Source organism: Neophocaena asiaeorientalis, unplaced genomic scaffold (assembly GCF_003031525.2).
Source record: "Neophocaena asiaeorientalis asiaeorientalis breed wild unplaced genomic scaffold, Neophocaena_asiaeorientalis_V1.1 scaffold229, whole genome shotgun sequence".
NCBI classification, from domain to species: Eukaryota; Metazoa; Chordata; class Mammalia; order Artiodactyla; family Phocoenidae; genus Neophocaena; species Neophocaena asiaeorientalis.
The window spans coordinates 3,465,355-3,488,886 of NW_020174096.1; the positions used below are offsets into that span (position 1 = coordinate 3,465,355).

Genomic DNA, 23,532 nt, shown 5'->3' on the forward strand with positions numbered 1-23,532 from the left:
GAAATAAGTTTTAAAACAGGGATTAGGATGCCACGAAACACTGCTGCAATGCCTCTCCTACAAAAAGCAGCATTATTTTATATTGTTTTTCACAGTTGCTCATAAAAATGTGTCTCTACTATTCTGTAGTGCATACTAGAGCAAAGCTACTTTCTTTTCTACATATCAGTATTTTCCTTGGTCTTAAGAGTAGTGAAAAAAAAGACCATGTACAAACAATTTAAAACTAATAATTTTAGAAGTTCAGCAGTTCAAGCACTGCTATTTTCTCAATACATTTTACTCTGGATGACACTGACATGTTAAAAACTCTTCACAAAAAAACTAAAAAAGGGAAGTCAGTACTTCAAAGGTAAACGTAAGAAAATAAAGGATTACCTCACAGACACTCTTTTGAAACTGTAAAGCTTTACAATTTTCTGGATTTGGAATATCAGGGTAGAAGGTTTCTTTAATCCTTTAAATAAAGATGATTAAGTACATTTAATAATAAGATTATCAATTAGACAATAAATAAGTTAATAAGTTATCAGGCTTATTTTGACGTTTCATATGAATACTCTAATGAATATCTGAGATAAAAATGGAAGATCATTTTCAGCGTGATCAGTCACTAGAGCTTTCAATATAATGCACTGAGAGGTTCCTATCTGAAAAGCAGAAACGGTACTTCTATTCCTAGAACTACAGTGTCTTATGTATCTTATGGAAATGGAAAGCAAAGAATTAAAATGGTGATTGTGCTATCAAGTCAAAAGTCAAATACGGGCATTACTCATGGCCAAAATATTCATACTGCAGACTGGATTCAGCACAGTCAACTACTTGGGAACATGTTTGCATTATGTAGTTCTCTACTGCTCAAAACAGGCTCTGGATTATCAGAAAAAGGAAGGCTATTAATCTTGAGCAAAAACTAAACACAAACAAAAAGGAAATCTGCTTAGTGCCCTACCATATTTATAGCTCTTAAAAAACCTTTATTATTTGAAATTCCTGCAGGAAAAAGAAATGTTGTTAATGTAAGTCCGAAATGCTCTAACTTCTAAACTATCTCCTAACTTTATCTTTTTTTTTGTATTGAAATCATTTTTAAAAGGTGATTTTGGGTAATGAGAATATGGTTACCAAACAGGGTATTCTACGGTTCTAAACTGTTACTATTTTGATTTATAAGCCAGGATTGCTAGAGTACATTCTCTTCTTTATCATGAATGACGGCCTTTTTAAGGCCAGTGAGGACAGTCTGTGCATGAACATAGCCAGGTGCCACAAGCCCAGCCCAGGACACCTCCTGCTGGCTGACCAGGAGGCACTCTCTCTCGAGCCCCGCGCTTACCCTACCTCACTTCGCTCAGCTCACACCACTCCCTCCGCTGCTCCCGGACACACACTTCTCACTTTCTCCAGAAGATCAAGCTCTTTCCAGTTTCTGGGCCCTCACAGAAATCTATTCTAATTCTATTCTAACTAGAATCTATTCTAATTCTCTCTGCCTGGTACATTCTCTCCCTCTCCTTCCCCTTTGGGACCCTGCTGCAGTGGAACGTCCACAGGGAAGCCTGACCACCTCCTGTGACCTGATTCCCCGCTATTCTCCTCATGCCGCCCGTGTCCTTCCTAGCACCCACTCACAATCTGTACCCATATATTTATTAAATGCTTATGGGTTTCACGTCCATCCTCCCCACTATCCTATAATTCTAATGACCATTCTTATTTTAGTTCACCACTATGTCCCCCTTCACATGGGAGGGGTCATTCTTATTTGTTGAATAAATGACCAGATTTTCTAAATAGGTCACCAGGACAAGTGATACCTCAATCATTAGACTACATTTAATCTTGCATATAGCTATTGACCTATTTATCCCTATAAATATTTTTTTAGCACAACTGCTATTACTTTAATTAGTAAATATGGTAGGGAAAAATTTATACTTTTACTTTGTAAATTTTAAAACCTTTAAATAATGTGCCATGTTCTTGCCTAATGTTAATTCCAATATTAATTCTGACCAATACAAATATTTTTTACTACCTTGTTTCCACCAAAAAGTTGTACTTATTTTTTAACACATAAACTAAATAATCATGCCCTTAAGAACAAAACAGCAAGGGTAAATCATTACCATTCTCGTTTCCGATAGCAAAGGATACTCGTTACCACTCCGACAATGACAGCCACTGCCACTGGGATGAGAATGGCAATAATCAATGCCACAGCTGAAAAGAGAATGTTGTAGATATTAAAATCAACATTTTTAGTATGAACCAGAGAATAAATTCGCATTATAAGATATTTAAGTCAGCAGATTATTTGAAGAAAAAATCCAAACTGCTCCAGGGAAACTGAAAAACTATTAAAATATAACCTTAAAAAGTATTGTAATAATTTTTATACTAACACTTAAATTCTTCAGAGCAGTGTTTCTCTACCTTGGCACTACTGACATCTTAGGGCAGATACTTCTTTCTTGTGTGCTTTGCAGGGAGGAGGCTGTCACATACATTGTAGGAAGTTGAACAGCATCCTTGGGCTTCTAATGACCAGATACCAGTAGCACCAACCAAAACTGTCACCAGACACTGCCAACTGTCCCCTAGGAGGCAAAATCACCCCCAGCTGAGAACCATCTCTACATGGTCCTTTATTTAAGGGCATGTATGAACTCCAGCCCAGGGCTAGAGAATAAGCCCGTGATCAAATGAAAGTTCTTTGCTGTTGACAAGCTAGTCAAGTCCATCACTCTTCTCTACTTTCCATCTCAAATTTATGAGTGTTGTGCTTTATGCTTTTTTTTGTTTTGTTTTGTTTTGTTTTGGTTTTTTCTTTTGACGGTACGCGGGCCTCTCACTGTTGTGACCTCTCCTGTTGTGGAGCGCAGGCTCCGGACGCGCAAGCCCAGCGGCCATGGCTCACGGGCCCAGCTGCTCCGCGGCATGTGGGATCTTCCCGCACCGGAGCACGAACCCGTGTCCCCTGCATCGGCAGGCGGACTCTCAACCACTGCGCCACCAGGGAAGCCCTATGCTTTTTTTTAAGGCTATTTCTTACACTCTTCCCTGGATATGCCAAAAGTCACAGAATATTTCGGGTAAAAAAAATTTTAAACCAGTTGACCGTTATATAAGTTCAACATGAATTTAGAACTCTAGACTTCAGAGGTACCATTAATTCATTAATTTCTTAACTACGCATTAGGCAGTAACTGGTAAGAATAAATGTGAATATCTCATGGCCTTTCAGTACTGCCCTCCACCCACTATAAAAGTGTAACAAAATATGAAATTTTAAAAAGGGGCATTCCTATATAAACAAAAATCACTGGAAACACAATGCACTTAAGTTCGGAAAGCAACTCGATGACAACATTTAACTCACAATTTTCCTTTGTCACCACAAACATGCTCTTCTCTGGCCCCATTCCTCCATCTGTATAGGCTCGCAAGACCAGATGGTAACTTGTTTTACCTTGAAGATCAGCAATTCTCAGTGTCTTCTGGGATATGTCGGTAATATTCTTAACCTTTATGTCAGAACGACCTATTTTTAAAGTGAAGAAGATTATTACTGATCTCTATACCATCTTAATCACATGGTTACTCAAAGCTGTCACATTCACATCCTTTTTAAATGAGTCTGAATGCTCGTCGCCTCCAGGGCCAAGGCCCGTGGAGCCAGCCAGAGCCATGTTCAAGTTCTACCTCTGCCAGGTAGTAGCTATGTTATCTGTACCTATTAAACGCCTCTGAACCTGAGTTTCTCTAACTATGAAATAGAATATCATGACTTAGCTCTCAGGGCTCTGTGAAGTTTTCGTGCACATTCTCTAGAATAATACCTGGCCTATAGCAGGCAATCAATAAAAGTCTCTTCTCTTTCTTTTACTAAGAGCATGAAAACCCACCACAACCAAAACTCACTGGGGCAGGGACACTGTCACTCGGGCTGATCATGCCTGTGAGTCAAGCGAGAAACTCAAGGAAGCAAGATCATAAATCAACAGAGATCGCTTCAAACCACGCAGGAAATGAGGCAGTGCATCTGAGTTCTCAAATGAGAGATTAGAGAGGACGCCCTTGAACCATTTTGAAAGGAAATGTGGAGAATTGTTTAAATTGTTAAATTATTTTTTAAATTTTAACCAAAAAAATGCAGTTTAATAGTTTAAAACTAAATCGTACTATATGGCTAAAAACAAAAAGTAGCAGTTTCCTGCCAGCATCTTTCCCCACCACGAACAATCACTTCAAAATCAAGTTACCGGTCTCTTTGGGTACTGACCTCCATATTTTGAAATAAACTTAAATTGGCAGTGCTTGATTTTTAAATATTAGACATTAGCTCTAACACACAACCACTACCCCTTCTCCCCTCAAGCCCACATCATTCATAGAGAAACATCAAAAAATTTGGTAACTTCAGTGTTCACACTGTAATGGTCATATAAATACAAATTACTACTAAGACAAACTGCTTGGTACGATCATGTTTCCTTTCTTATGTTTCTGTTGTTATAACTGCTTTTCTTCCTTATTTGCTTAATGTACCAATTACTGATTCGTCCAACACCCTCCAATGAATATTCCATACAAGTTTCCACGTGGTCCCAAACAACAACATCCCAGGGCCGCTGCTTCCCCCAGCTGCTGCCCACTCCCCCCAGGCTGCTTCCTGGGGCGTCTGCTCTGGACTGGAAGTCTTCTAGGTGCTCTCATCCTAGAACTCCCTGCCCCACTATTTCCTCGTATTGACACACACTCTTCTAGGAGCTTCTGGAGAAGGGATACACGGGGGAAGTAATATGTGCAGCCTTCCATATCTAAAGATGTCTTCATTCTACACTCATAGATAGTAGCACGGATACTACTGTATCTGTAGATAGATTGGCTGAGTACAGAATTTAAGGTTGAAAATAATTTTCACTCAGTACTTTGAAGATGTAGCTGTGATATCTTCTAGTATCTGGTACACTGTTGAGAGGCCTGCTACCATTCTTATTCTTGATCCTTGCACAAGAGATGCTTTTCTGATTGTTTCTAGGATTTTTTCTCTATATATCAGGGGCTCTGAAAATTCATGGTGACATACTTCAGAATAGATCTTTTTCTCTCTTTATTTTACTGTGTGTTTAATGGCACCTTTTACTGTATATACTGAGGTCTTTCCGTTTTGGGACATTTTTTTCTTGTGCTATTACTTTGATAATTTCCCTCTCTCCATTCCACTCTTCTCTCTTAACAGAACTCTTATAAAGGAGGACAGTGCAGGTCTTTGACTCAAACTCCAACTTTCTAATCTTTTACCTCCAAGTCTTCTTCTTTGCCTTTGTCTCATTTTCAGAAGAATTTCCCCATTTTTCATTTAATTTCTCCACTTGCATTTAATTCCTTAAAAATTTCTTTGATCACATTTTTAATTCTGAGGAATTCTTAACTGTCTTCTGTTTGTTCCTTTTTATAACATCATGTCTTTTCAATAAATACAGTATACGTCAACTATCCAAGGATAGTTTTGTTTTAAATTTCTCTGTTTTCCCACATTGCATCCATTTCCTCTGGTTTCTCCTGGTGTCTGTCTTTCAGGTTAGAAGCTTTGTCAATCATCTGGTTATCCCTGGTTGTTCGTCATGTTCGAGAGTGAGCCACTAAAAGGCTCACTGGAAGCCTGCTGTACATAGGTGGGGCTTACTGGGGGGTGGGCTTCACTTATATCATGGATGAGGAATGACCAGGTGGGTTCCTGGCTTTTCATTGGGATAACCCCCCAAATATCAGCACCTTTTATGTCTTTCCTCAGGAACCACTTACTCTAATCCTCTCATCTCCTGCCCAGAAAACAGGCCTAGCTGAAGATGTCCTATGAAGCAGGTGGGAAGGAGGAAGAGGGAGAGTCACAGGGTTTGCTACAGTGTCCCTTGTCTGGAAGCTCTCTGGTCCAGAATAAACCTCTTGTTCTCATGCAGGGGAGAGAGCACTCACATGAGCTACATGAAGCTGGTGTAGGACTTGGGGGTTCTAACTGCTCCTTACAGACTTACAATCAACTCCCGCTGTTCAGCCCAGATTCATCCTAACCATTGGCCTCCACTTCTGGTGCTGCAGAAAGAACCAAATTACTTCTCACTGATGCCCAACGGTCCACCTAGACTGCCCCGCCCCCCACTCCTCTAGGCCACTCGGCCCACTTCCACACCCGGCGTTTCCAAATCCTCTTTTGTGCCTCTCCAGTTCTCTGTGGCTTTATGCATTGTTGTTTTTTTTTCTCTATTTTGCTCTAATTTTTAGTGACCAATCCACCCTAACTAGAAGTCTACATGTTAGAATTTGAACTGGTTCAAGTGTAAAATTTCTGAGCACCTGAGGGAAATGACACTAGAGTCTGGATGTTTGCAGAATCTGATATTTAGGGTTTCCCTCAACTTTGAAGGTTCAGGGAATGCAGAACTTAGTGGTCTGTGGGAGGCTCATGTTTACGCAGCTGCTCTCGGGACGTGACTAAGCTAATGCCCAGTTGGTCAGCATCTCCCTGTGGCGTTGTTCTCTACTTGTCAGGCATTAAATATTATAATTAAAATGGTTTCTTTCCAAGGAAAGGTCATTAAGGAAAATAAAAGCTTTCAAATCGAAGAGATGATACGCTTGTGTTGTTCAGCCATGAATAAAAATCATCTGGCTTCCAACAGAAATGTAATTTAGGGTTTAAAGCCCAAAGTCTGCACAAACATTTCTGTATTTGTAAATTTGAGGATTCTCAAAGGTCTGTGGACATACACTTACCACTTGTCAAGGACTAACTGTACTTTTTAAGATTTAATAGATACACACATCCCCAATCAAATCAATTAAGTTTCGTAGCTCATTAAGGTCGTGGCTAACTGTGTGGATGGCTCTTTGTCAGATAAAAGGAGACTCTGAAGCCATTCTTTAGGTTCCTGAGTTTTCTCCCCCATTAGTGTAAGTACAGGAAGACCTTTTTTTTTTTTTTTTTTTTTTTTGGGAACAGGTTCTGGACGCGCAGGCTCAGCGGCCATGGCTCATGGGCCCAGCCACTCTGCGACATGTGGGATCTTCCCGGACCGGGGTATGAACCCGTGTCCCCTGCATCGGCAGGCGGACTCTCAACCACTGGGCCACCAGGGAAGCCCAGACCTCTTTTTTTTTTTTTAAAAGTAACCTTCATAAGATGCTATGTTATAGATCATGCAAGATTAGAGAGATGCTCTCTGTCCTGTGGGGCTCACAATCAAAGGCCTCAGAATAAATGATTTAAATGGTTTCTGAAAGACTACATGCCACTGATCACATAATAAAATCTTAAAAATCTCATATTCATCAAATGACTGCATTTTCCCTTCCTTATTTTTCAGAACATTCTGGAAGTCTGAATAAACTACTCAGTAGCTTCTTTACTTCTTTTTTTTCTTTCCTCCTATTTTTTTTTTTTGTAGTTAATAAAGAACTTCTAAGAAACAGTATACTTATTCCAGTAATTTACTTACCCGATTCCAAAACCCTCATCTTAGATGTGTCTCTCTCTCCTTTTTCAAAGTAAAATAAGTACCCTCTTAAAAAGCCTCTAAGCTCTTCCACAGGAATTTCTTCCCATTTCACTAATATCGAATCTGCAGACGTATCCTCAACAGTAAAATTTGGTGCAACAACTGGAGCTGTAAAAGGAAAAAAGTCAATAGCTAAAGGAGGGTTTACTAATACAGAGCAAGACATTAAGGTTTAATGAGACTTCTAGCCTCAAAAATAGCTAAACTTGTAATCAGAACTTTATTTAATCATAAACTTTCACAGATATTATCACAAGCACTTTTGCTGTGAAGATACAAAGGCAGAACTTACAACTTTCACACATAAAACATATCTAGGGAGGTAACCTATGCAAAATCTTAAATGACTACTAGAATAGGCTTTACTCACACTTCCCCTCCTTACTGATAGTCTTGAATAAGTTAATAGTCTTAAAACTTTGTGTAAGTGTAAATTAAATATTTTTGACGTCCAAATTAAGATTTAATTTTCTTAATGACAACAGTAAAATTATGAAACATAAACATTAAACAAATGAAAAATAAGTAATTATAATTTTACAGTTATCATACAAATTATTTTTCTTCCTTGTACTAATAAACATCTCAATTCAACCTATTTTTAGAATTCAATCTGAAAACTGATGTTGTTTTATAATTTCTCATATTACCTTGAACTCTAAGAAAACTTACCCATTTAACTTACCCAATTCTTCTACATATCCAATTATAGAACGTAGTAATTGATATCCTTGATTTCTGCACCCGTACACGAAAAAATTGTATCTTACACCTGGTCGAAACTGATCTATAAGATGAACACAACCAGTAAACGTTCCTAAGTACATATTACTATGAATACCTATTTTAGAAATATCAAATTTATAATAACTCACTTTGAAATTTCCAAAACTAATTTTAAAAAGGTTACAGAAAATCCATATTTTCAAAGTTGGCAAATATTCAGAGTGAAAACTGACTCAATAAAAATTAAACTCACTTCTGTTGTAATGAAAAGCTTAGTATTATAACATGACATCACCTTGAAGGGCAAAAATGGTAATCAAGGTTTTTGTTTTGTTCCTTCAAATTAAGCAATGACAACTTCTTCCCAGATTTGGTCTAGGGTCAGTTTTCTAACCAATCCCAGGCCCATGTCATGCCTCTGAAAAAGTCCTTCCCTAACTAGTGTTATCTGTGGGTTGGAAAGAACCCACTGCTCTTCCCTTGTTCCAAGAAGCAGGTACTAAAATGTCCACTCTGGTTGGACACTTCAGCGTTCAAGGAAATGGGCCATAGAGTCTATTCCTCTTTACAGCATCAGCATTTAGTGCCCCTGACTTAACTCCACAAGACACAGAAGAGAAGCACCTTAACTTCGATCCAAGTTAATCACTTTTAAACGCATCCTCGATACAATGCAACGTGTAAAGTGTTAGGACCACAGAGGTGGATGTATAACAAGGCCCCTGGCCTGGAGCAGTTGGCAGAGAGGTGGCAGGACAGATGAGGAGGGGTAACCGTAAGACTCTGTTAGACTAGAGGGATCTATCACAGAGCCTGTGGCCCCTTCAATGAGGGACCAAGTGAGCCTAAGAAGATCAGAAAAAGCCACCAGGAAGTGATGTTTGAACAGAGCCTTGAAGGGTACTTAGTAGCTCACCTGCAGTGATCAAGGAGAAAGACACTGCCGGGGGGATGGCAGCCTATGGGACTGCATTTAATTTGTGGAATACAATTATTCTAGTGTGGCTAAAGCCCTTGGTCCTGGATTCAGAACACCAGTGGTCTTCAGGCTCGAAAGGGAGATGGTTACCTCTAAAATCACTCTGCGACTTCTGCTGGGGGGACAAGTATACTTGAGGTTCTGATTTTACACCACATGTGTGCTAGTAAACCTGCACCTAGTTTTATATTATGATTATGCATACCAAAATTCTATAGGGTTCTTCCGCCTGAAAAAGAAAAAGAGCCTGAGGGGTTAGAGCATCAGGAATGTGTTCTGAGATCGTAAGAGAGAGGACAGTTGAAAGAGTGGGTGGCTGAATAAGAAAGGAACAGGAAACGTCCAGGTTTTGTCCACACCCTGTCCTAGCAGCCACTTAAAGCTCTGAATTGCTTTAAAGTTAAATCCTGGTGTGATCACATACTAGTTTTGTGACCTTGGGCAAGTTACCCAACTTCTCGGAGCCTTTGTCTTCTGAGCCACTACAGGGCCTTTGTTCACCTGCCTCAGCATCAAAAGTCTTCCTTTTCATCCTACAGGTCTCAGCTTAAACTCACATCCCAGATATTCCATCTAAAGAGACACCTCTTCACATCACTCCACCCTGCCCCAGTCCATTCTGATTATTCTCAAGTCCTTTTTGCTCAGTAACCTGGGCCCTGGGCAAACAAGGGCAAAAGGATGGTGAGTGACATCATTACAATTATAAATAATGCTGTGTTGAACACTCAGTTGTAAATCTGTGCTGCTCTCAGATTATTTCTTAGAATAAACTCCTAGACAAGTAATGACTAGATCAAAGCCTACGAGTCGTTTCACACACATACTGCCACAAACTGCCTTCCAGAAAAGTTAAACCAATCCACACCCAGCCCAGTGGTGAGGGGAACAGTCACTGCATTGCAACCAGTCACTCCATATGTTGCTCTTTTTAAAATTTTTTTTTTTGGTAGGGAGCACGCTGTAGTGTATACGGAAGTAAAAACATAATGGTGTACACATAAAACTTACAAAATGTTATAAACCAACGTTACTCCAATAAAAAGTAAATTTTCAAAATATCTTTAAAGAACTTTAATTGCGAGACACTCACCAGATTCTATTACAGTTTCAGTGCTGTTTGAAGGGACTTTTTTCCAGTCCATGAGGCAGGGTTCAGACCGAGATGAGTTACACCATTTAATTACATAGTCACAAGTCACGTTGGGGTCATAATTCCAAGTGAGCAGAATCCCATTTCCCATTCCAACAGCCTGCTCTATTTTGAGATCATCTTCAAGAAAGAAGGATATTTTACGTGTTAAAAATAATGTTTTAAGGTAAATCTCATGAAAATGGGCAAGAGTTATAAAAATCACTTTACCGTGCAGACATTGCAAAATAGTGCTAAACTAGATAAACCTTTAGCAAAGTTTAGGAGTGCTGCTCTGTTGTTTTCGTTTTAACTAGGGCAATTACCTGTGCATATATATTAACTCAGCAGCTGGAAAAAAAACAATGAAAAAGCACTTAGGATCAGGCAGTGACATAACTGGGCCGGGACACGAGGATCAAGAGCCACGAAGGATGGGGCAGAGGGAATACAGCATGGCAGCTCGGGGGCGGGGGTAGAAGCCGGCGTGAGGCTGGTGAAGAACACGTGTGGGTGTCAGAATCCCCTGTCTCCTCATCCACTGTGGGTGTGAGCTCCACGAGAGCAGACGGGGGCTTGTGCCTGCAACTCCAGCCCTGAGCACAGGCCATGCAAAGCAGGAGCACGATGCCATGCAGTGAATGAGTGGGTGGGCCAGCCCCTCTCTTCCTTTTAAGGGAGACTGCTACCCCATGGGTGGGCTGAAGGCATTGTGGAGACACGACAGTGATGAAATGCTGTGGGGTGAGGTGGGATGGGATGGTCGGTGTGGGCAGAGAGGGGAAAGCATCCGCGAGCACGGATGGGTGAGGTGCAGAGGCTGGCAGAAGGGGGCCATGCTGAGGTTTGGTTTCCTCATCCTGCCAGATCTCAGCCTAGGCAATAAGGGAGGCCCAAGGTTGGGGGTGAGGAATTAGCATGGGTTAGGACAGCGTGGCCAACGGGAGAGGGAAATTTTCCAAGAAATAGGGGAAAGAAGTAATTTCTCTAACTGATGTATATTTAAGGGTTCAGTAAAAAGCCATGGAAAGGTTTTTTGAACAAAATTTGCATTCATAAGCAACTACTACTAGACACAAGACCACAGCTTGGCTGGGAATACAGAAGACTTCGGATATGACAGCTTCTTGACTCAATGTGACTAAAAATCCACAAGGTAACCTGCGCTGAGGCTGCAAGGCCTCTGAGTCGGGAAATCCTCAAGGCACAATGATTTGTTCCAAGCTGCAGTAACTGTCTGGAAGCTGATAGCCAGACCATTGTTAGTTCTGTAAATTACTGTGTCCTGATGGACACACAGAAAAGGTAGGAATATAGCTCTTGAATTAAAAGATAACACAGTGAGAGCCATTAAATACCTAATTTAAATCAGCAGGTTATCTTGCTATGGGCGTTCACATCTCTCTCCCTTTTCTTTCTTTTGACTCCATACCACTACCTGCAGACCTCTCTTCTATGGTATGCACTGCTATCTGGGCTCTGGACGATATTGTGTGTCTCAGAATGTACGGTGTGTCCCCAATTCCTTCCTTCTGATGTGCCCACAACTGACTGAAATGAAGAACCAGTTACATAACAAGCAGTAAGACACTGCCTCAAGCAAGAACTGGAAAGGTACTTAGGACCCAAACTGGACCAATTTTTCTGCCTCTCCGAGTGGGTAGTCATAGAAAGGTGCTCCCATATTAGTGTGGGATAGCAAGGGGGACCAGGGAATGACTCAGAAGAGGAGTTAACTAGAAGAGGCAGGAGTGGCCGCTGAAAACTTGTGACTCAAAAAGCTGTCAAGGCAGCTAAGGAGGAATGGACTAGTCACTGGTAATCCATCAAATTTACAGGGGGGCACTAAGGAATTTTAAAATCACACTGCAGTTGTTTTCTTAAAGCTTACACTGAAGATCTAATTTAGACTTTAAGAAGAATTTCTTATCAGTAAAGGATTCCTATTAATAAAGAATGCCTTATCAACAGAGCTGCCATTTAAAATGAGTATTTGTTCCTGCCTCACAGTTTGAAAATAGCCCAGCTGGCTAAGTATCAACTGTCATGGTCTTGGGGAGATATGTGAAAATGGTGTCTGAATAAACTGTTAAGATATTTCTAAGAGTAATGTCCACTACCATAACTCTACAACATTACGTGTTAAAGTAACTGGGTTTAGTAATACTTTATCCATCCGTGTAGACGCTTCAAGTCAATATTAATGACTGCTGCCTCTCAACGTCAATACGTGACATTAATCTGCCTGTTCCTCCTTACACATCAGCAGCAGCAGGGTATATCAGAAGAAAGCTGACATTTATGAGAGCAAGCAACACCTTCCAAACGTTGCACCTTAATTTCTTGTTCTTATATACTACTTTTATCTTAAGTACTCACCATTTGGAATTTCCATACTAGCTATTTTAGAAGGTGGCGATGAGCCCACAGAATTTTTTGCCACCACACTGATGATGTAGTCACTTTTATCAAGTTGTATTTCTGCCTTATGTTGAGGATCAGGAATTTCAGAAAGGGATTGTGTTTCCTCGTCGGACGAACATGATACATTATAGGAGAGTATTTTTCCATTAGCTTCATTAATGGGTAAAGGCTACAGAAACAGAAAAATAAATTCTGTTATAAAAACCTGCGAGGAGTGATTATGTGACAAGGCAAGGCCATCGAGTCCAAACTGGACACTCTGCTAATCTTAACAAAGTAATGTTAGAAAAGATGAAGTCGTTAACAGTGCACAACACAGATTTAAAATCCACTGAGATAAATCAGGAAAGTGATTCTGAAGAAACACTACACTTGCTGTAAGCAGGAAGAGCACATAGAAATATAAAAATTAAGTAACAAAATATTTAGCCTCATATTTTTCAGAACTAAACCAAAAGGAGTGATGAGCAACATTCCTCTACTTAAAAAATAAAATATTAAAAAGTATGGCATCATGTTTTTTTAAACAGTTTTTGCTTTCTCATTTTAAAGGAGTACTTGCTCATTACAGAAAACGTGGAAAATACTAAAAAGTTGGAAGAAAGCAAGAAAAATCTCCCATATTCCCATCTCTTAAATACACTTACCTTGTGATATTTCCTTCAAGTTGTTTTCCTAGATGGAGATTTTTATTAAAATTGTTTCAATCATACTATACAATTTACATTTTTTGCTCTTCTATAATAAAAATTTGTCCATAATACAGTTATATACATTTTAATAGCTTTATATTTCATGTATCATTTTTATCACTTTACTTGAATATTCCTTAAATAAGTGAAATTTAAGTTGTTCCCAATTATTCACAATACTAAGATGAATCTTTTGGTGCAACATATTTTTTTCATGACTAGGATTAATTTTTTTTTTTTTTTTTTTTTTTTTTTTTTTTTTTTTTTTTTTTTTTTAATGCAGCTGCTTCCCACTAGCTATCTATTTTAGGTTTGGTAGTGTATATATGTCCATGCCACTCTCTCACTTCGTCCCAGCTTACCCTTCCCCATGTCCTCAAGTCCATTCTCAACGTCTGTGTCTTTATTCCTCTCCTGCCCCTAGGTTGTTCAGAAACATTATTTTTTTTCTAAGATTCCATACAGATGTGTTTGCATATGGTATTTGTTCTTCTCTTTCTGACTTACTTCACTCTGGATAACAGACTCTAGGTCCATCCACCTCACTACAAATAACTCAATTTCATTTCTTTTTATGGCTTAGTAATACTCCGTTGTATATATGTGCCACATCTTCTTTATCTATTCATCTGTCAATGGACACTTAGGTTGCTTCCATGTCCTGGCTATGGTAAACAGAGCTACCATTGCTAGGGTACATGCCTAGCAATGGGATTGCTGGGTAACATGGTAGTTCTATTTTTAGTTTTTTAAGGAACCTCCATACTGTTCTCCATAGTGGCTGTATCAATTTACATTCCTACCAACAGTGCAAGAGGGTTCCCTTTTCTCCACACCCTCTCCAGCATTTATTGTTTGTAGATTTTCTGATGACGGCCATTCCGACTGGTGTGAGGTAACACCTCATTGTAGTTTTGATTTGCATTTCTCTAATAATTATTGATGTGGAGCATCCTTTCATGTGTTTGTTGGCAATCTGTATATCTTCTTTGGAGAAATGTCTATTTAGGTCTTCTGCCCAGTTTTGGATTGGGTTGTTTGTTTTTTTGATATTGAGCTGCATGAGCTGCCTGTAAATTTTGGAGATTAATCTTTTGTCAGTTGCTTCATTTGCAAATATTTTCTCCCATTCTGAGGGTTGTCTTTACATCTTGTTTATGGTTTCCTTTGCTGTGCAAAAGCTTTTAAGTTTCATTAGGTCCCATTTGTTCATTTTTGTTTTAATTTCCATGTCTCTAGGAGGTGGGTCAAAAAGGATCTTGCTGTGATTATGTCATAGAGTGTTCTGCCTATGTTTTCTTCTAAGAGTTTTATAGTCTCTGGACTTACATTTAGGTCTTTAATCCATTTTGAGTTTATTTTTGTGTATGGCGTTAGGGAGTGTTCTAATTTCATTCTTTTACATGTAGCTGGTCAAGTTTTCCCAGCACCACTTATTGAAGAGGCTGTCTTTTCTCCATTGTATGTTCTTGCCTCCTTTATCAAAAATAAAGTGACCATATGTGTTTGGGTTTATCTCTGGGCTTTCTATCCTGTTCCATTGATCTATATTTCTGTTTTTGTGCCAATGCCACACTCTCTTGATTACTGTACCTTTGTAGTATAGCCTGAAGTCAGGGAGCCTGATTCCTCAGCTCCGTTTTTTCTTTCTCAACATTGTTTTGGCTATTCGGGGTCATTTGTGTTTCCACACAAATTGTGAAGTTTTTTGTTCTGGTTCTGTGAAAAATGCCCTAGGTAGTTTGATAGGGATTGCAATGAATCTGTAGACTGCTTTGAATCCTTGCACTCCTGGGATGAAACCCACTTGATCATGGTGTATGATCCTTTTAATGTGCTGTTGGATTCTGTTTGCTAGTATTTTGTTGAGGATTTTTGCATCGAAGTTCATCAGTGATATTGGCCTGTCATTTTCTTTATTTGTGACATCTTTGTCTGGTTTTGGTATCAGAGTGATGGTGGCCTTGTAGAATGAGTTTGGGAGTGTTCCTCCCTCTGCAATATTTTGGAAGAGTTTGAGAAGGACAGGTGTTAGCTCTTCTCTAAATGTGTGATAGAATTCGCCCCTGAAGCCATCTGGTCCTGGGCTTTTGTCTGCTGGAAGATTTTTAATCACATTTTCAATTTCAGTGCTTGTGTTTCTTGTGTTCATATTTTCTTTTTTTAAAGAAACTGCTTTTATTTATTTATTTAGTTTTGGCTGTGTTGGGTCTTCGTTTCTGTGCAAGGGCTTTCTCTAGTTGTGGCTAGCAGCGGCAGTGGTGGTGCGCAGGCCTTTCACTACCCCATATTTTCTATTTCTTCCTGGTTTAGTCTCAGAAGGTTGGGCTTTCCAAAGAATTTTTCCATTTCTTCCAGGTTGTCCATTTTACTGGCATAGAGTTGCTTGTAGTAATCTCTCATGACCCTTTGTATTTCTGCAGTGTCAGTTGTTACTTCTCCTTTTTCATTTCTAATTTTGTTGATTTGAGTCTTCTCCCTTTTTTGCTTGATGAGTCTGGCTAATAGTTTATCAATTTTGTTTATCTTCTCAAAGAGCCAGCTTTTAATTTTATTGATCTTTGCTACTGTTTTCTTCATTTCTTTTTCATTTATTTCTGATATGATCTTTATGATTTCTTTCCTTCTGCTAACTTTGAGGTTTCTTTGTTCTTCTGTCTCGAATTGCTTTAGGTGTAAGGTTAGTTGTTTATTTGAGATGTTTCTTGTTTCTTGAGGCAGGATTGTATTGCTATAAACTTCCCTCTCAGAACTGCTTTTGCTGCATCCCATAGGACTTGGGTTGTCATGTTTTCATTGTCATTTGTTTCTAGGTATTTTTTGAGTTCCTCTGGTTTCTTCAGTGATCCTTGGTTATTTAGTAGTGTATTGTTTAGCCTCCATGTATTTGTATTTTTTAAAGATTCTTTCCTGTAATTGACATGTAGTCTTATAGTGTTGTGGCTGGAAAAGATACTTGATAAGATTTCAATTTTCTGAAATTTACCAAGGCTTCATTTGTGACCCAAGATATGATCTATCCTGGAGAATGTTCCATAAGCACTTGAGAAGAAAGTGTATTCTGTTGTTTTTGGATGGAATGTCCTATAAATGTCAATTAAGCCCATCTTTTTTAATGTATCACTTAAAGCTTGTGTTTCCTTTTTTATTTTCATTTTGGATGATCTGTCCATTGGTGAAAGTGGGGTGTTAAAGTCCCCTACTATGATTTTGTTACTGTCGATTTCCTCTTTTATGGCTGTTAGGATTTGCCTTATGTATTGAGGTACTCCTAGGATGGGTGCATAAATATTTACAATTGTTATATCTTCTTCTTGGATCGATCCCTTGATCATTATGTAATGTCCTTCTTTGTCTCTTCTAATAGTCTTTATTTTAAAGTCTATTTTGTCTGATATGAGAATTGCTACTCCAGCTTTCCTTTGATTTCCATTTGCATGGAATATCTTTTTCCATCTCCTCACTTTCAGTCTGTACGTGTCCCTAGGTCTGAAGTGGGTCTCTTGTGGACAGCACATATACGGGTCTTGTTTTTGTATCCATTCAGCCAGGCTATGTCTTTTGGTTGCAGCATTTAATCCATTTACATTTAAGGTAGTTATCGATATGTATGTTCCTATTACCATTCTGTTAATTGTTTTAGGTTTGTAATTTTAAGTTATTTCCTTCTCTTGTGTTTCCTGACTCGAGAATTTCTTTTAGCATTTGTTTTAAAGCTGGTTTGGTGGTGCTGAATTCTCTTAGCTTTTGCTTATCTCTAAAGCTCTTAATTTCTCCGTCAAATCTGAATGAGATCCTTGCTGGGTAGAGTAATCTTGGTTGTAGGTTTTTCCCTTTCATCACTTTAAATATGTCCTGCCAATGCCTTCTGGTTTGGAGAGTTTCTGCTGAAAGATCAGCTGTTAACCTTATGCGGATTCCCTTGTATGTTATTTGTTGCTTTTCCCTGATGCTTTTAATATTTTTTCTTTGTATTTAACTTTTGATAGTTTGATTAATATGTGTCTTGGCATGTTTCTCCTTGGATTTATCCTGTATGGGACTCTCTGCACTTCCTGGACTTGATGACTATTTCCCTTCCCATATTAGGGAAGTTTTCAGCTATAATCTCTTCAAATATTTTCTCAGTCCCTTTTTCTCTTCTTCTTCTGGGACCCCTACAGTTCAAATGTTGGTGCATTTAATGTTGTCCCAGAGGTCTCTGAGACCGTCCTCAATTCTTTTCGTTCTTTTTTCTTTATTCTGCTCTGTGGTAGTTATTTCCACTATTTTATCTTCCAGTCACTTATCCCTTGTTCTGCCTCAGTTATTCTGCTATTGATTCCTTCTAGAGAACTTTTAACTTTGCCTATTGTGTTGTTCATCATTGTTTGTTTGCTCTTTACTTCTTCTAGGTCCTTGTGAAACGTTTCTTGTGTTTTCTCCATTCTATTTCCACGATTTTGGATCACCTTTACTATCATTACTCTGAAATCTTTTTCAGGTAGACTGCCTATTTCCCTTCATTTGTTTGGTCTGGTGGGTATTTACCTTGCTCCTTCATCTGCTGTGTATTTCTCTGTCTTCTCATTTTGCTTAACTTACTGTGTTTGGGGTCTCCTTTTCGCAGGCTGCAGGTTCGCAGTTCCCGTTGTTTTTGCTGTCTGCCTCCATTGGATAAGGTTGGTTCAGTAGGTTGTGTAGGCTTCCTGGTGGAGGGGACTAGTGCCAGTGTTCTGGGGGATGAGGCTGGATCTTGTCTTTCTGATGTGCAGGACCACGTCCAGTGGTGTGTTCTGGGGTGTCTGTGACCTTATTATGATTTTAGGCAGCCTCTCTGCTAATGGGTGGGGTTGTGTTCCTGTCTTGCTAGTTGTTTGGCACAGGGTGTCCAGCACTGTAGCTTGCTGGTCGTTGAGTGGAGCTGGGTCTTAGTGTTGAGATGGAGATCTCTGGGAGAGCTTTCACCGTTTGGTATTACATGGAGCTGGGAGGTCTTGGTGGACCAACGTCCTGAACTCGGCTCTCCCACCTCAGAGGCTCAGGCCTGACATCCGGCCTGAGCACCAAGACCCTGTCAGCCACATAGCTCAGAAGAAAAGGGAGAAGAAAAAGACAGAAAAAAATAAAATAAAGTTATTAAAATACAAAATAAAAAAAATTATTAAAAATAACCAAAATTGGGCTTCCCTGGTGGCGCAGTGGTTGATAATCCACGTGCCAATGCAGGGGACACAGGGTCGAGCCCTGGTCCAGGAAGATCCCACATGCCATGGAGCACCTAAGCCCGTGCGCCACAACTTCTGAACCTGCACTCCAGAGCCTGAGAGCCACAGCTACTGAAGCCTGCGTGCCTAGAGCCCGTGCTCCACAAGAAGAGAAGCCACTGCAATGAGAAGCCTGCGCACAGCAACAAAGAGTAGCCCCCCCTCGCCACAACTAGGGATAAGCCCACGCACAGAAAGAAAGACCCAATGCAGCCAAAAATAAATAAATAAATGTATAAATAAATAACTTAATTAATCAAATAATTAAAAGTAATAAAGAAATAAAAAGAAAGGAAGAAGGGAGCAACCAAACCCAAAAACAAATCCATCAATGATAATAAGTGCTAGAAACTATACAAAAACAAAGAAAACAAAAAAAACGGACAGACACACCCCTAGGACAAATGGTAAAAGCAAAGCTATACAGACAAATTCACACAAAGAAGCATACACATACACACTCACAAAAAGAAAAAAGGGAAAAAATATATGTATCTATATAAAAAAAAAAGGAAGAGAGCAACCAAATCAATAAACAAATCTACCAATAATAATAAACTCTAAATACTAAACTAAGATAAACATAAAACCAGAAACAAATTAGATGCAGAAAGCAAACCCCAAGTCTACAATTTCTCCCGAAGGCCACTGCCTCAACTTTGCGATGATTCGTTGACTATTCAGGTATCCCACAGACGCAGGTACATCAAGTTGATTGTGGAGGTTTACTCCTCTGCTCCTGAGACTACTGGGAGAGATTTCCCTTCGTCTTCTTTTTTCACACAGCTCCTGGGGTTCAGCTTTAGACTTGGCCCCGCCTCTGCGTGTAGGTCACCTGAGGGCATCTGTTCTTAGCTCAGACAGGTCGAGGTTAAAGTAGCAGCTGATTAGGGGGCTCTGGCTCACTCAGGCTTAAGGGAGGGAGGGGTACGGAATGCGGGGCGAGCCTGCAGCGGCAGAGGCCTGCCTGATGTTGCACCAGTCTGAGGCGCACTGTGTATTCTCCCGGGGAAGTTGTCCCTGGATCATGGGACCCTGGCAGTGGCGGGCTGCACAGGCTCCCCGGAAGGGAGGTGTGGAGAGTGACCTGTGCTCGCCACTCACATGCTTCTTGGTGGCGGCAGCAGCAGCCTTAGCGTCTCATGCCCGTCTCTGTTGTCCACGTTGATAGCCGCGGCTCATGCCCGTCTCTGGAGCTCGTTTAGGCGGTGCTCTGAATCCCCTCTCCTTGTCCACCCCAAAACAATGGTCTCTTGTCTCTTAGGCATTTCCAGACTTTATCCCATACTTCCTCCTGGCTAGCTGTGGTATACTAGCCCCCTTCAGGCTGTGTTCACGCAGCCAACCCCAGTCCTATCCCTGGGGTCTGACCTCCGAAGCCCGAGCCTCAGTTCCCAGCCCCGCCCACCCCAGCGGGTGAGCAGACAAGCCTCTCAGGCTGTTCGGCACCGATCCTCCGTGTGGGAATCTCACCTCTTTGTCCTCTGCACCCCCATTGCTGCGCTCTCCTCTGTGGCTCCGAAGCTTCCCCCCCGCCACCCCCTGTCTCCGCCAGTGAAGGGGCTTCCTAGTGTGTGGAAACTCTTCCTCCTTCACAGCTCCCTCCTAGAGGTGCAGGTCCCATCCCTATTCTTTTGTCTCTGTTTTTTCTTTTTTTCTTTTGCCCTTCCCAGGTACGTGGGGAGTTTCTTGCCTTTTGGGAAGTCTGAGGTCTTCTGCCAGTGTTCAGTAGGTGTTCTGTAGGAGTTGTTCCATGTGTAGATGTATTTCTGATGTATTTGTGGGGAGGAAGGTGATCTCCAGGTCTTACTCCTCCACCATCTTGAAGGTCTCCCACACATTCAAACTTCTTTATTTATATAGCTAAACTGCTTTTTAAAATAATTGCTCCAATTCATATAACAGTGCCTGGGACCCTCTGATCCAGACTGACACTGACATTAATACTCTGCTGAAGACACTGCTCCAGCAGAGTTCCCCGATGGCTCTCCAATGGCCTGGTAAAGTGGACATGTTACCATCCTAAGACTTGTGGGTTTCATTTGATACTATTCATTCCTTCACACACACCCCCTCCCCTGGTTTCTGCAAAAGCTATTTTCTTCTGGTCTTCCTGCCTCTCTGGCCTTCCCAATCTCCCCTGCTGGATCCTCCTCCTTTGCTGGTCCTTTATATCCTGCCATCACCTACAGTTCCACTCTTGGCCTCTTTCTACCCTGCATGCTCTCCCTGAGTGATCCCAGTTATTTGCTTACTCACAGCTATGTCTTTAGCTCAGACCTCTCCCGAGCTCCAGAGCCTTACATCAAACTACCTCCTACTGAACTGTACTCAGATCTCCTTGTGGCACATGTTTAAAAAACTTAACATGTCCAAAACAACTTAATTTTCCAACCAAATATGGCAGAACCATCAACTAGTCACTGAAGTTAGAATCCAAATTGCTTCAGTATTTTTAATCCTTGGTTAAACATTTATCTCGTTTGAACAATATTCTAAACTTTCTCACATTGAAGTAATTTATATAATTGTTACTATATTATTGTGAAATCTGACAGACAACTGAGAGTAGCCAGGGGATTTGCTAATCAAGAGTAAGAGGGGATGCACAGTCACATACAGACAACCTCGAAGCAATGGAATTTGTAAACAACTTGCTCACAGCCTTCAAAGATTTACTTTACTTAAAGCTGTAAAGATATCAAATTTTTATAAAAATAATAGTTTAAATTTAAATAACAAAATTCACTGCTTAAAAGAATCGGGTTATAACTGTTCCTATGAAATCTGGTGTAGAAGACAATTGTTCATGGTTTTGATGTTCATAAATCAGATAAAAAAATATAGCAACAAAAACATCTGCTCTGGTAAGGAAAAGCTAGTAAAACATAATGCAATTCATGTTTTATCTAGAATTTTAGAAAACTATGTAAAACTTTATAATTGTCATATGATAATGCAATTTACTTAGGGGACAACAAATTACACATGATATATATATAAAGTTGGTTTCCTAGTCATTGAATTGAAAATGTAACATAAACACTTGAGATTCTAACTTGTGGTTTCTGGCTGCATTTCTGACTAAAGTGAGAGAGATGGAATTCATGAAATCTTTACAGGCCTCATAAAATCAAACTAAAGAATGCTCAGCTCTTGACACAGACATCCTCACTACAGTGACTGGTGCATCTGCAGTGATGTGGAATCTGGGGCTTTTAGAAGCCAGGTCACATTCTCAGCAATACTGTATGCTAAGCCAGTCTGGGAAATCCTGGCTGCCTGATAACCCAGGTACCATATGTAAGTTAAGTAGTTCAGCATAATAAAGTTATTTAAATATTCAAGGAAGAATTAGATATTTACCTTCCAATATATTATTAAATTTTTTCCGTCAGAACTCCACTCTCTCCAAGTATCTGGTCCCTTTGAAGGAACTAGAAAAGAGATTTAAAAGTTGGTATTTGAAGATGCATACTATGTAAGTTGATAAGATCAATAAGTGGGATGATGGTATTTGAAATTTTTGTCTAGGTTTTTGAAATTCTCAATAAAAATGTGAAGAAGTCAGTGGCTTCCACTTAGAAAATGGAGCAATGGAAAAGCTGAGCTCCAAATGTCTACAAAACACAAGGCCCCTTACAATGGGTTAAAATCACCCTCAAGTCCCTCAGAAATGGGTCCAAGGCTGCCTCTCCATCTCACATCCGTCTCTCCCCCCTTACTCAAGCTGGCTCTGGCTACACACTGGTTTCCTGGCTGCTCCTCAAACATGCCAAGGACACCTGCCCCAGGCTTTCTGCACTTCCTATGCCCTCTCTTCCTCTGCCTAGAACTTTTCTCCTCTGAATTAACCACGTAGCTTCCTTCACCACCTCCTTTGCATCTCAGATCAAGTGTTACCTATTAGTGAAGTCTCTTCCAGCTACTCTATTTAAAATTGCAACCTCCCTCCTCAACCACCTGGCCTTCATTCCCTAGCCCTCTCTCTAAGTTTTATTTTTTTCTGTGGCACTCACTGCCTCCCAATATGCTATTGTATACATATTTTTAAAACTCATTTCTAATCCTTTATCCTATAAACTCCATGGACAGAGATTGCTGTTTTATTCCCTGCTATATTCCTAGTAACTAGAACAATTCCTGACACATGGTGGATACTCAACAAGTATTTGTTAAATGAATTAATGCCTTCATCTTAATGAGGCATAAATAAAATGTTTCCTCTTGGCAACAACAGCTCATCAACTGAAAGCAAAAGCAGCCAGTCTCCAAAATGACCAATGATATTGGTCTCGCTTCCTGTCATTCATGCCCTTGTGTGGTCCCTCTCACACTGTATCAGCGTTGGCCTGTGTGACAAGTAGGGTACGGCAGATGTGATGTATGTCCCTTCTGAGGCTAGGACATAAAAGACATTGTGGAGGCTGCCTTGTTCTCTCTTTGATCAGTAAGTCTGGGACTTGCTGGTTGCCATGTTGAGGACACTCCAGCAGCCCTATGCAGAGGCCCACGTGGTGAGGAACCGAGGCCTCCTGCCAACAGGCATGTGACTGAACCATCCTGAAAGGCAATCCTCTAGCCCCAATCAAGCCTGCAGCCCCTACCCACATCCTGACTGTAGCCTCAGCTAAGCTGTCTAAATTTCTGATCCACAGACACTGTGAGATAACAAACGTTTGCTGTTCTAAGCCACTGAGTTCTGAGGTAATTTGTCATAGCAACAGATAACTAATACACTCTCTCCCTGGACTCAAGCATGATCCAA

The 23,532-nt window shown here is 40.3% G+C and overlaps 1 protein-coding gene across 1 annotated transcript in view; it reads right to left on the minus strand.

The window, feature by feature from the left end:
• The window catches only part of LIFR (LIF receptor subunit alpha), a 57,564-nt gene that overhangs the window by 7,229 nt on the left and 26,803 nt on the right, over positions 1-23,532 (minus strand). The window contains exons 11-18 of the mRNA XM_024754651.1: positions 22,131-22,201; positions 12,782-12,995; positions 10,364-10,543; positions 8,251-8,352; positions 7,506-7,673; positions 3,386-3,547; positions 2,133-2,226; positions 379-457 (exon numbers count right to left, since the gene is read on the minus strand). Coding sequence (XP_024610419.1) covers positions 379-457; positions 2,133-2,226; positions 3,386-3,547; positions 7,506-7,673; positions 8,251-8,352; positions 10,364-10,543; positions 12,782-12,995; positions 22,131-22,201 — 1,070 coding nt within the window. The remainder of the gene's footprint in view (positions 1-378; positions 458-2,132; positions 2,227-3,385; positions 3,548-7,505; positions 7,674-8,250; positions 8,353-10,363; positions 10,544-12,781; positions 12,996-22,130; positions 22,202-23,532) is intronic.